Source organism: Carettochelys insculpta, chromosome 1 (genome assembly GCF_033958435.1).
Source record: "Carettochelys insculpta isolate YL-2023 chromosome 1, ASM3395843v1, whole genome shotgun sequence".
Classification (NCBI taxonomy): Eukaryota; Metazoa; Chordata; order Testudines; family Carettochelyidae; genus Carettochelys; species Carettochelys insculpta.
In genome coordinates this window covers 214,074,138-214,086,257 of record NC_134137.1, presented here as the reverse complement: position 1 = coordinate 214,086,257, position 12,120 = coordinate 214,074,138, and the positions used below count along the sequence as shown (strand labels likewise).

The 12,120-nt window shown below is 49.2% G+C and overlaps 1 protein-coding gene across 4 annotated transcripts in view; it reads right to left on the bottom strand.

Annotated features, from left to right (window-relative positions):
* Positions 1-12,120, bottom strand: part of IFT57 (intraflagellar transport 57) — a 54,089-nt gene that overhangs the window by 27,185 nt on the left and 14,784 nt on the right. For all 4 annotated transcript variants that reach the window (XM_074998917.1, XM_074998892.1, XM_074998902.1 and 1 more), the window contains exons 3-4: positions 10,568-10,686; positions 9,230-9,320 (exon numbers count right to left, since the gene is read on the bottom strand). In XM_074998917.1, the coding sequence (XP_074855018.1) occupies positions 9,230-9,320; positions 10,568-10,686 (210 nt within the window). The remainder of the gene's footprint in view (positions 1-9,229; positions 9,321-10,567; positions 10,687-12,120) is intronic.

Genomic DNA, 12,120 nt, shown 5'->3' with positions numbered 1-12,120 from the left:
AGAGCCACATGTTGCTCTGAACTTATTGGGAGCAAGGGGCCTGCTCAAAAGGTTTGCATTAGTCGATGCCTTTACTGCTCTCCCTAGAGTGCCTAGACTTACATCAGGCTGTTTGTTGACCCAAGAGAGGTAGGTTCACTACTCTACGCTTAATTTTTTAGGTTGTCAGCTTTGTTTACTCAGCCTGGTGCACTTCCCTCTTTTCCACAAATCAGGTTCCATGCTAATTCATGTTTGAGTTAGGCCATGTTTTAGCTTGCATCACATTTGTGGAAAGTCCAGCTTAAGCCAGAGATTTGAAAAAACAGTTGATGTTTCCATACCTTATAGGCAGTAAATCCATGATGCCTAAAGCGTTCATAAACACATAACAGAGGCTATTTCTGAAGATTCTCACAGGACTTCACCAAGATGAGAAAGTTCTGTTGTTGTTTTTTTTTTTTTTGGTGGGGGGGGGGAGGAGTCAGGGAAAATGGGGGCTCTGCCTCTCACTCTGTCTCGCAGCAACCTAGCTTCATCAGCAACCCCAGCCACAGGAACCCTGGCAAAGAGGTATTGGTATGCACTACTGGCACGTACCACCACAAAAAAAGTCCTGAGCTTTATATTTAGGAACTAAGCAAGAAGAACATTTTATCTTAACAGAAAAAGTTACTTTGATGTTTATCAGCATGGAACTCATTTACAATAGAAATAATTAAAATATACATTCGGTCTGCCTTTCTGTACACTTATCAGAGGGGTAGCTGAGTTAGTCTGTATCTTCCCAAGCTACAAGGTGTCCTGTGGCACCTTACACACTAACAGATATTTTGGAGCATAAGTTTTCATGGGCAAAGACCTGCTTCACCAGATGCATGAGTGGGGGAGCGGGGGTTCAGAGGAGGGTTTAAAGAGTGAGTCTCAGTCAAGGGGAGGGCCAGAGTTGAGAAGGTCTGTTCAGTCACAAAGGATGTGGCCCATTATCAGCAGTTAATGTGGAGTTGTGGACATCTACAGAGGAGAAATCAGGTCAGTTCAGTCAGGGAGGATGTGGCCCATTATCAGAGCAGAGAAACTGCTTTTGTAATAGCTAAACATACCCAGTCTCTGTACAATCCTTGGTTGAGAGTCCCAAATTTGCAAATTAATTGCAGCTCTGAAATTTCTCTTTGGAGTTTATTTTTGAAGTTTGTTTGTTGTAGGACTGCTACTTTTAAATCTGTTACTGAGTGTCCAGGGAGACTGAAGTGTTCTCCTACAGGTTTTTGTATATTACCATTCCTGATGTCTGATTTATGTCCATTTATTCTTTTACATAGAGACTGTCCAGTCTGGCCAATGTAAATTGCAGTGAGGCATTGCTGGCACATGATGACATATATTATATTAGCAGAGGTGCAGGTGAAAGAGCCCCTGATGGTGTGGTTGATGTGTTTAGATCCTTTGATGATATCGCTGGTATAGATATGTGAGCAGAGTTTCTAGACTTTGTTTTTCTTACAGAATACTAAAAATAATCCAAGTCTGTGGAAAGAATTCTTTTGGAGCTGGATTGGACCTCAGCTTGTAAATGTTTAATTCAGGAAATGTATCTTGCTCTGCAACTCCTTTGTATGTTCCTAGACTACTTCTGTGAATAAGGATTATAGGACTGGGCCCTGCATTTGTGAAGTGGTGTGTTTTTAAGCTACAGGACAATTCCTGAAGTCCGTCCTCCAACAAAAATTCCTATTAATATCAATAAGAGTTGTGCTGTTTGCCTACCAAGGTACTTATAATTCAGTCCTGTAAGAATAGTGTTTTATTTCTATACCACTATAAACATCTATGGTACTTTACTATATCTATATATGCATATGAAGTCAGATATCCTGCCCTGTAAAGTTCACAAACTAATACACTACCACAGAATCATAGAACACTAGAACTGGAAGGGATCTCAAAAGGTCATCGAGTCCAGTTCCTTAACCTCTTGGCAGGACCAAACTCTGTCTAGACCATCCTTGATAGGTGTCTGTCTAACCTGCTCTTACATATCTCCAGCGATGAAGATTCCACAATCTCCCTATGTAACTTATTCCAGCGTTTAACCACCTTGACAGTTAGGAAGTTTTTCCTAATGTCTAATATAAACTTCCCTTGCTACAGTTTAAGCCCATTGCTTCTTGTATCCTCAGAGGCCAAGGACAACAGTTTTTCCTCCCTTGTCCTTGTAACCCACTTTGAGGTATTTGAAAAACACTATCATATCCCCTGTAAGTCTTCTCTTTTCTAAACTAAACAAGCCCAGTTCTTTCAGTCTGCCCTCATAGCTCATGTTCTCTAGACCTTTAATCATTCTTGTTGCTCTTCTCTGGACCCTCTCCAATTTCTCCACATCTTTCTTGAAATGTGGCACCCAAAACTGGACACAATACTCCAGCTGAGACCTAATGAGTGCTGAGTAGAGCAAAAGAATGACTTCTTGTGTCTTGCTCACAACACTCCTGTTAATGCATCCCAGAATCATGGTTGCTTTTTTTGCAACAGCATCACACTGCTGACTCATATTTAGCTTGTGGTCCATTATGACCCCTAAATGCCTTTCCACAGTACTCCTTCCTAGACAGTTGCTTCCCATTCTGTATGTAAGAAAAGAAAGGTTACTCACCATAGTAACGGTGGTTCTTCGAGATGTGTCCCCGTGGGTGCTCCACATTAGGTGTCGGGCTCGCCCGGCGCCGCAGATCGGATCTTCCAAGCAGTTTCTGCCGGACCGCGCATGCGCCGGTGCGCGCCGCTCCCCCGCGTGCTCCCGGCCATGTGCGCGATCCGGTCCCTGCCAGTTCCTTGACCAACCGCCTCGGATGCTCCTGCAAAACACTAAACAGAGATCCGGAGCGGGGAGGATGGGCGGGTAGTGGAGCACCCACGGGGATACATCTCGAAGAACCACCGTTACTACGGTGAGTAACCTTTCTTTCTTCTTCGAGTGTCCCCGTGGGTGCTCCACATTAGGTGACTACCCAGCAGTAACCCAAGATAGGAGGTGGGTAATCGGATTATGTGCAGCTTGTCCCCGAGAGGACCGCTGCCGAGAGACGGGTATCCTCTTGGAATACCCTGTGAAGGGCGTAATGTTTGGCGAAGGTGTCACAGGATGACCAGGTCGCCACTCTGCAAATGTCTTTTAGCGCAACGCCCTTGAAAAAAAGGCTGTTGATGCTGCCACCGCCCTAGTGGAATGAGCCCTGGGCGTGGCCAGTAAAGGAGTCTTTTTGAGTTTGTAGCACATTTTTATGCAAGATACGATGTGCTTAGAGATTCTCTGCGAAGAGAGACATTCTCCTTTTGATTTGGGAGCGATAGAGACTAGGAGCCTATCCGTTCTCCGGAAGGACTTGGTCCTGTCCATATAGAAAGCTAGCGCCTGCTCACGTCCAGGAGGTGTAGGCGCGCCTCTTTGTTAGAGTTATGAGGCTTTGGATAAACAAGGGTAAACAATAGGTTCGTTAGTATGAAACTCAGAAAGAAACTTTAGGAACAAAGGCTGGATGCAGCCGTATGGTTACCGCCTCCTTGGAAAAACAGCGCAGGGCGGCGTTGCCATAACTGCCTCAAGCTCGCTCACCCTGCGAGCTGACGTGATTGCGAGAAGAAAGGTCGTCTTCATCATAAGGAGGCGGAGGGAAACCGTGGCCAAAGGCTCAAACGGTGGTCCCCTTTTCGCATTAAGCACCAGGTCCAAGTTCCACAGAGGTGGAAGCGGTTTCTGAGGGGGGTATAGGCTTACCAGCCCTTTGAAGAACCTGGTAACCATGGGATGGGCGAACACCGTGTGCCCTTCCTCTTCGTGTCTGAATGCCAAAATGGCGGCCAGGTGGACCTGAAACGAGGATAGCGAGAGTCCTCCTCTCTTGAGGTCCAGTAAATACTCTAATATCACAGCCATAGGCACCGAAAGGGGGCTAGCTGTTTGGTAGAACACCATGCCGTAAAGCGAGTCCATTTCTGCTTGAAGGTCTTCCTGGTGGAAGTCCTCCTGCTACTTTCTAGGACTTGCTGCACTTCCTCCGTACATGTGCTCTCTAGGGAGCTGAGCCATGGATTAACCACGTTTGTAGTCGCAGGCCTTGGGGGTGCGGATGCACTATGGACCCCTGGGCTTGCGTGAGCAGATCCAGCGCCACCGGAGGGGACATCGGTGGCCGGTCCGACATGCGCAGGAGTAGGGGGAACCATTGCTGTCGATCCCACGTTGGGACTATCGGGATCATTCAGGTTCCTTCCCTCCTGGCTTTCTGCAACACTTTGTGGATGAGCACTGTGGGAGGGAAAGCGTAAAGCAGGGGGCCCCTCCATGAGATCGCGAAGGCGTCCCTCAGGGACCCCCGTCCCAGTCCTGCCCTGGAGCAGAATCGTGGGCACTTCTTGTTGTGCTGAGTAGCAAACAGGTCTATCTGGGGAAAACCCCATGCGTGGAAAAATCTGTTGCAGCAGATCGGGACGGATCTGCCACTCGTGCGTGAGTGCGAAACGCCTGCTCAGCTGGTCTGCCTTCACATTGCGAGCGCCTGGTAAGTACGAGGCTTTCAAGGTTATATTGTTGGCGATGCAGCAGTTCCACAACCGGACTGCTTCTACACATAAGGCACGGGACCGAGCTCCTCCTTGCCGATTTATATAAAACATGGTGGAGGTATCGTCTGTACTGATCCCGACTACCTTGCCTTTCATTTGGTCTCGAAAGTGTCTGCAGGCATTGAACACTGCTCTGAGCTCCAGTATATTTGTGTGCAGTGACTGCTCCATGGAGGACCACAGCCCTTGCGTCACCTCTTCGCCCATGTGTGCTCCCCACCCTATGAGGGAGGCATCTGTAGTAAGAAAAACCAATACGTGTGGTTGGTGGAAGGGTACCCTTGTTAGCAGGTTCCCGGGGTTTACCCACCATTGCAGGGATTTGCGCACCTCTGTTGTGGGCGACGCCATCCTGTGAACAGTGTGTGCTGCCGGTTTGTATACGCTCGCCAGCCAATGCTGCATGCTGTGCATGTGTAACCTGGCGTTCTGTTCTACGAAACGTCGCTGCTGCCATGTGGCCCAGTGGCTGTAAGCACGTCAGAACTGGCACCATAGGGCTGAAGGTGAAGCCTTGCGCGAGGGAGCCGATGGCCCGAAAGCGAGTCTCTGGTAGATACACCCTCGCTGTAATAGAATTTATGCGTGCCCCTACGAACTCTATGTCCTGTGTGGGGTCTATCTTTGATTTTGTCAGATTGATAAGCAGGCCGAGCGAAGAGAACGTGCCTGCTGTGACACATATTATGCATAGTACCTCCTCCTTCGAGGCCCCTTTGAGTAGGCAGTCATCCAGATACTGGAATATAAATACCCCCTGTCTGTGCAGGTAGGCTGACACCACTGCCAAGGTCTTGGTGAAGACTCTGGGGGCTGAGGAGAGCCCAAACGGTAGGACCTTGTAAGTCGAGGGCTGCGAACCAATCTCCATCGTCTAGTGCCGTAAGGATGGAGGCGTTTGTGATCATCCGAAAGCGTTGCTTGCGCAGGTACCGGTGAGGCCTCGAAAATCTAAGATGGACCTCCCCGTGAGGAAGTACCTCGAGTAGAACCCTCTCCCTTGCAGTTGCTCTGGCACTCTTTCCACTGCCCCTACAAGCATGAGATGGTCTACCTCCTGCTTGAGCCTCGCTACATGGGAGGCCTCCTGGAGGTGGGGCCCCGGGTGGAGGTCATGGCGGTGGGAGCAACTGGGAGGGGATGGCGTACCCAGTGGCTATGATCTCCAGCACCCATTTGTCTGTGGTGATCCTTTGCCACTGGTTATAAAATGGTCGGATGATGGCCTTGAGCACTGGTTTCATGCCCTCTGGAAGCGAGTCCATGAGGGAGGTTAACCTAATGTGGTTGTCGAAATTATGGTTCGCTAGATGCGCTGCGTAATTTGCCATTGGCAACAGTAGCGTGGAGGAGGAGTAGACCTTTCTGCCCAACAGCTCTAGCTTTTTGGCATGTTTGTCTGTTCCCCCACGTTGCGACGACTCCACCACCAAAGAATTTGGTTGTGGGTGGCTGAACAGGAACTCCATGCCCTTTGTCGGCACGAAGTATTTTTTTTTTTTTTCGCTCTCTTGTGGACAGGCGGAATAGTCGCAGGAGTCTGCCATATCATAGTGGCAGACTCCAAGATTGCGTCATCAGCGGTATTGCTATTTTGGAGGAGGCCGGAGGTCTCAGATTTTTGAGGAGCTTATGGTGTTGCTCTTGCACCTTTGCTGTCTGGATGCCTTGCGTGAAGGCCACCCTCGTAAAACAGCTCTTGGAACTGTTTGAGATCGTCCGGAGGATGCACGTCCCCTGGGGCCGTAGCCTCATCCGGGGAGGAGAGCGAGGAACCGCTGGGGTACGTCTCTCTGGACCCTTCCGGTTCCTGCTGATGATGGTACACCCCCTCACTAGAGGTTTGCGAGGAAAAATCTCGGGGTTCCATAACCAGTCCCCCCTGAGATGCTTAAGTCTCTGTCCCCGGTCGCAATTGCCCTCGGGGGTACGAGATCGTTTGTAGGGATTTTTCCCTAGTAGATTGCTGGTCCCAGCCAGGGTGAGGCTGGTTGCAGAAATGGAGAAGGGGGCTCCGGGTAGGCTGGGGGGGGACCCCTGCCTTCTAGTTGGAGTCTGCAACATAGCGGAGGGCTGTGAGAAAGCAACTCCACAGCCCTGTGCGGAGAGGGGCTGCAATGCCTCCTCTTGTGTGCAGTCTTCCCCCTCCCTTGAGGAGGTAACTCCGCCCCTGACATACAGGGGATCCCGGCCCCGTCCGCACCGAGCTCGGCACACTCGAAGGCGGTGCCGCACGTGCGGTGTCCTTCGGTGCCGGCAGGCTGCGTGCCTGCGCGCTCTGCACCGCCGGTTTTCCGGGGGTCAGTGGTACCGGCGCTTGTTTAGCCGCCGCCCTGCCTGCGGTGCGGGGCAGCTGGCTGATTATCGGAGGCTGAGCCGCTTGCACGTGGCTCTCCGTGCCGCCGCCGATCAGCTGTTGCTGCGGCTGGGGGCTGCTCGCTCCTCCCGTCCCGCTCGCTGTTGCTGCCGGCAGGGATCGGGCTGGGGGGCATACAGGGGATTCCGGCGTCCGCACCGAGCTCGGCACGCTCAAGGGCGGTGCCGCACGTGCGGTGCCCTCCAGTGCCGGCAGGCTGCGTGCCTGCGCGCTCTGCACTGCCGGTTCCCCGGGGGTCGGTGCCGCTGCCCGCGGTGCCGCCGGTACTGGCGCTTGTTTAGCCGCCGCCCTGCCTGCGGTGCGGGGCGGCTGGCTGATTATCGGAGACTGAGCCGCTTCCACGTGGCTCTCCGTGCCGCCGCCGATCAGCTGTTGCTGCGGCTGGGGGCTGCCCGCTCCTCCCGTCCCGCTCGCTGTTGCTGCCGGCAGGGATCGGGCTGGGGAGCATACAGGGGATTCCGGCCCTGTCCGCACCGAGCTCGGCACGCTCGAGGGCGGTGCCGCATGTGCGGTGTCCTCCGGTGCCGGCAGGCTGCGTGCCTGCGCGCTCTGCACCGCCGGTTCCCCGGGGGTTGGTGCCGCTGCCTGCGGTGCCGCCGGTACCGGCGCTTGTTTAGCCGCCGCCCTGCCTGCGGTGCGGGGTGGCTGGCTGAGTATCGGAGGCTGAGCCGTTTCCACGTGGCTCTCCGTGCCGCCGCCGATCAGCTGTTGCTGCGGCTGGGGGCTGCTTGCTCCTCCCGTCCCGCTCGCTGTTGCTGCCGGCAGGGATCGGGCTGGAGATACTTTCCTCCGTTTCTGCGCTGATGGAGTGAGGGAGGCAGCTTTCCTTTTAAGGGCCCCGGAGGGTCCCTCCTGCTGCGGCCGCTCCGGCACTTCTGGCTGGAGGGCCTTATCAAGAAGCAGCATTTTTATCCTCATCTCCCTGTCCCTCCATGCTCTGGTTGTTAATTTAGCGCAGAAGGCGCATTTCTGTGCCACATGGGACTCCCCCAGGCACCTTATGCATAGACTGTGCCCATCGGACACTGGCATCGCCTCTCGGCAGGACTCACGTTTTTTTTAAAGCCTGAAGAGGACATTGTTGGTGAGTCTTTGAGTTTTTAAGTGGGTACTTAGCACCTTCTTTGTGCCGTTTTCCCCATCCGATGGCCTGCCTTAGCAGGAGGGCTGATGGCCCTAGCTCCTGGCCTCCGGCGCTTGTTACTGGGACTGGCTGAGCTGTCCCGCTCGTAGCTTGTTCGTTGTTGTTTTTTTTTTTTTACAAAATAACAACCGGCTAACTCGTAGTAGCCTAAGTGCCTGAAAAAAACTTTAAAGAAAAACAGATAAAGTCGTTGAATACGCTACTTGGCCTTAGCCTAGTTGGATTCCGTCTGCAGCCGACGGCGGTTAAGAGGAACTGGCGGGGACCGGATTGCGCACATGGCCGGGAGCGCGCGGGGGAGCGGCGCGCACCGGCGCATGCGCGGTCCGGCAGAAACTGCTTGGAAGATCCGATCTGCGGCGCCGGGCGAGCCCGACACCTAATGTGGAGCACCCACGGGGACACTCGAAGAAGAACTGATTGTTTTTTCCTAAGTGGGGTACTTTGCATTTGTCCTTATTAAACTTCATCCTCTTTAACTCGGACCATCTCTCCAGTTTGTCCAGATCATTTTGAATTATAAGCCTATCCTTCAAAGCAGTTGCAATCCCTCCCAGCTTGGTATCATCTGCAAACTTCATAAGCATATTCTCTATGTCAATATGTAAATTGTTGATGAAGATATTGAACAGAACTGGTCCCAAAACAGATCCTTGTAGAACCGCATTGTTACGCCCTCTCAGCGCGACTGTCAAATATTAATAATTACTCTCTGAGAACGGTTATCCAGCCAGTTATGCACCTATCTTATAGTGGCTCCATTTATGTTGCATTTGCTTCGTCTATTGATAAGAAGATCATGTGAGACCATGTCAAAATGTTTTGAGAGTAAGGGCACTTCAAAGTTGCACAGGTACTTCCAAGTGCCTGGGCTACACAGCTTGCCGCCACTTCGAAGTTGCTAACTTTGAAGTTTGCGCAGCAGGAATTAGGCTAATGAGGTGCTGCATATGCAGTGCAGTACCTCATTGCTATTTCCTGCTCTGACTCATTTACATGCTCTCTTCGAAGGAGGGAGCTATTGTAGATGAGCACTCCAACGAAAAGAAAAATCTCAAAGTTGGTAGGTACAGGTATAACAGGAAAAAAAAAACATATTGACCTACCACAATTTCTTCCTCCAGCTTATCAAGTGTCAATTCTGCATCATCTTCTATTATTGCTTCTTCTTCTAGCTCCTCTGTTGGGTATACTGGTCTGAAACAACATATATGTTTATGGAATATAACACAAAACACAATAAACATACTTAGAAAGAACAAACAAACAAAATTCATAGAGAGTGAGTGTTAGGATTCTGTCTATGCCTAGACATAATGAAGCACAGTGATGAAGAATTTTACACACATACAACACACTACAGATTTGACCTGAAAAATTTGGCTAGTCTAGGCTTAGAACTCAGAGCATGGATTCAATACTGTGCCATACTATACAGTTTCTTTCTGTTGTAAAGAGAGAACGGGTTTATGTTCAGATTCCCCACAAGATTCAAGCATGAGTCCCCAGAGATTAATTTTTATCTTATGGACAAAGTTTAAGTAATACATAATAGTAAATAGTATAATGTATTAGCCATTAGATTCATTTCAGAGCCAAACTTCAAAGATTTTTTAAACAAAACTTCAATTTCTGGAAAATTTTTCTCCGTTCACCTTTCTTCCAAATTTTCATCTGCTCACAATATATATTGATCTTATTTAATGGAATCTAGACTCAAAAGTTTTGCCTTACTATCTACTGAGAGTCACAATCAGATATTGAGGCATTATAATGTAACATCAATCATTCAAGCATTTGAAGAGCAAAAGATACTATATAAGATGATAATGAGAACTGTTACACTCATTTAGCTAATCCAACCTAGTTAATGAAAGAATAAAAACAATTGTCCAAATTCGACTCTGACATAATTTCACCAAACTAGGTAGAACCGTGCACTAGGAATTGTTTACAGCCTGACTGGACTCCTCTTTTTAGCCTACAGGTTGAACCTCTGTTCCCCGGAACCTTCAGGACCTAACTGGCTCCAGAAGAGAGAATTTGCTGGACCACAGGAGGTCAATATTTTCTAGCACATTACAAACATTTTCACTGCTTACCTGGCTCTTGGAAGACATTTAAGGGTAAATCACAGCTAAATAACAGCACAGAACACTGAGAGCCAGGACTGGTGGCTGTGAACAAATTTCATGAGACCACAGGAAACTTGATCAGTGGTCGATCCATAATAAGTGGTTGTCTGACTAACTCGGATTATGGATGTTGCCGGATGAGAGAATTCCAGATTAGAGAGATTCAACCTGTAATATAACTACAAATAAGCATTTAACACTTACTTTTTCTGGCTTCATTCCTGCACATAGGGTATGGCTGTCTGTACAATCAGCATTTGTTCATTTGAAAATAAGTTATACAGAGGGACTCTTATGGGTGCACGATACCTTTTCCAGCTAAAGCCAGTATGTTTTAAGGCTTGTTCAGCTAAACAATCAAGAACATAACATGCTTGCTCTCCATAGCCTGCCTTTAACTTTGACGGAGGAAAATCCACAGACCGTCCCTAAAACAAAGAGATAGGTGATCAGTCATCAACAGTTAAGTTTTCTTTCAGACAGGTAATCACGTTTTTTCACTCATATCAAAGTATTCACTGCATATGATGCTTCTATAGATCTTTTAAAAAGTGGGTAAAAATTAACTATTCATTTATTTGTTAAGTTTTAACAGGTTTATAAATCCTTGCCATGTAAACAACAAAGACAAAACAATAACCATAAAAAGGGAGCTTTTTGTTTAGAGAAACATTATTCTGTAATATAATCATCAGATCTTTCTATTTAACAGAGAGAGCATATTTACACTACTCCAGGACATGTTGTTTTCAACTATTTTATTTAAGCAAAACCACTAATTCATTGACTTATAGAACACTACAATTGGAAGGGACCTCAAGAGGCCATCAAGTCCAGTTCCCAGCTCTCTTGGCAGGACCATACACCATCTAGACCATCCTTGATAGGTGTCTGTCTAACCTGTTCTTAAATATCTCCGGCGATGAAGATTCCACAACCTCCCTAGGTAACTTATTCCAGTGTTTAACCACCTTGACAGTAAGGAACTTTTTCCTAATGTCTAATCTAAACCTCCTTTACTGCAGTTTTAAGCCCATTGCTCCTTGTCTTATTCTCAGAGACTAAGGGGAACAATTTTTCGCCCTCCTCCTTGTAACCCTTTGAGGTCCTTGAAAACTGCTATCATGTTCCCTCTGTCTTCTCTTTTCTAAACTAAACAAGCCCAGTTCTTTCAGTCTTCCCTCACAACTCATGTTCTCTAGGGCTACGTCTACACGTGAAGCCAACATCGAAATAGCTTATTTCGATGTAGCAACATCGAAATAGGCTGTTTCGATGAATAACGTCTACACGTCCTCCAGGGCTGGCAACGTCGATGTTCAACTTCGACGTTGCACGGCACCACATCGAAATAGGTGCTGCGAGGGTACGTCTACACGCCAAAGTAGCACACATCGAAATAAGGGTGCCAGGCACAGCTGCAGACAGGGTCACAGGGTGGACTCAACAGCAAGCCGCTCCCTTAAAGGGCCCCTCCCAGACACAGTTGCACTAAACAACACAAGATACACAGAACCGACAACTGGTTGCAGACCCTGTGCCTGCAGCATGGATCCCCAGCTGTCGCAGCAGCAGCCAGAAGCCCTGGGCTAAGGGCTGCTGCCCACAGTGACCATAGAGCCCCGCAGGGGCTGGAGAGAGAGCATCTCTCAACCCCCCAGCTGATGGCCGCCATGGAGGACCCGGCAATTTCGACGTTGCGGGACGCGGATCGTCTACATGGTCCCTACTTTGATGTTGAACATCGAAGTAGGGCGCTATTCCGATCCCCTCATGAGGTTAGCGACTTCGACGTCTCGCCGCCTAACGTCGAAGTTAACTTCGAAATAGCGCCCGACGTGTGTAGCCGCGACGGTTGCTAT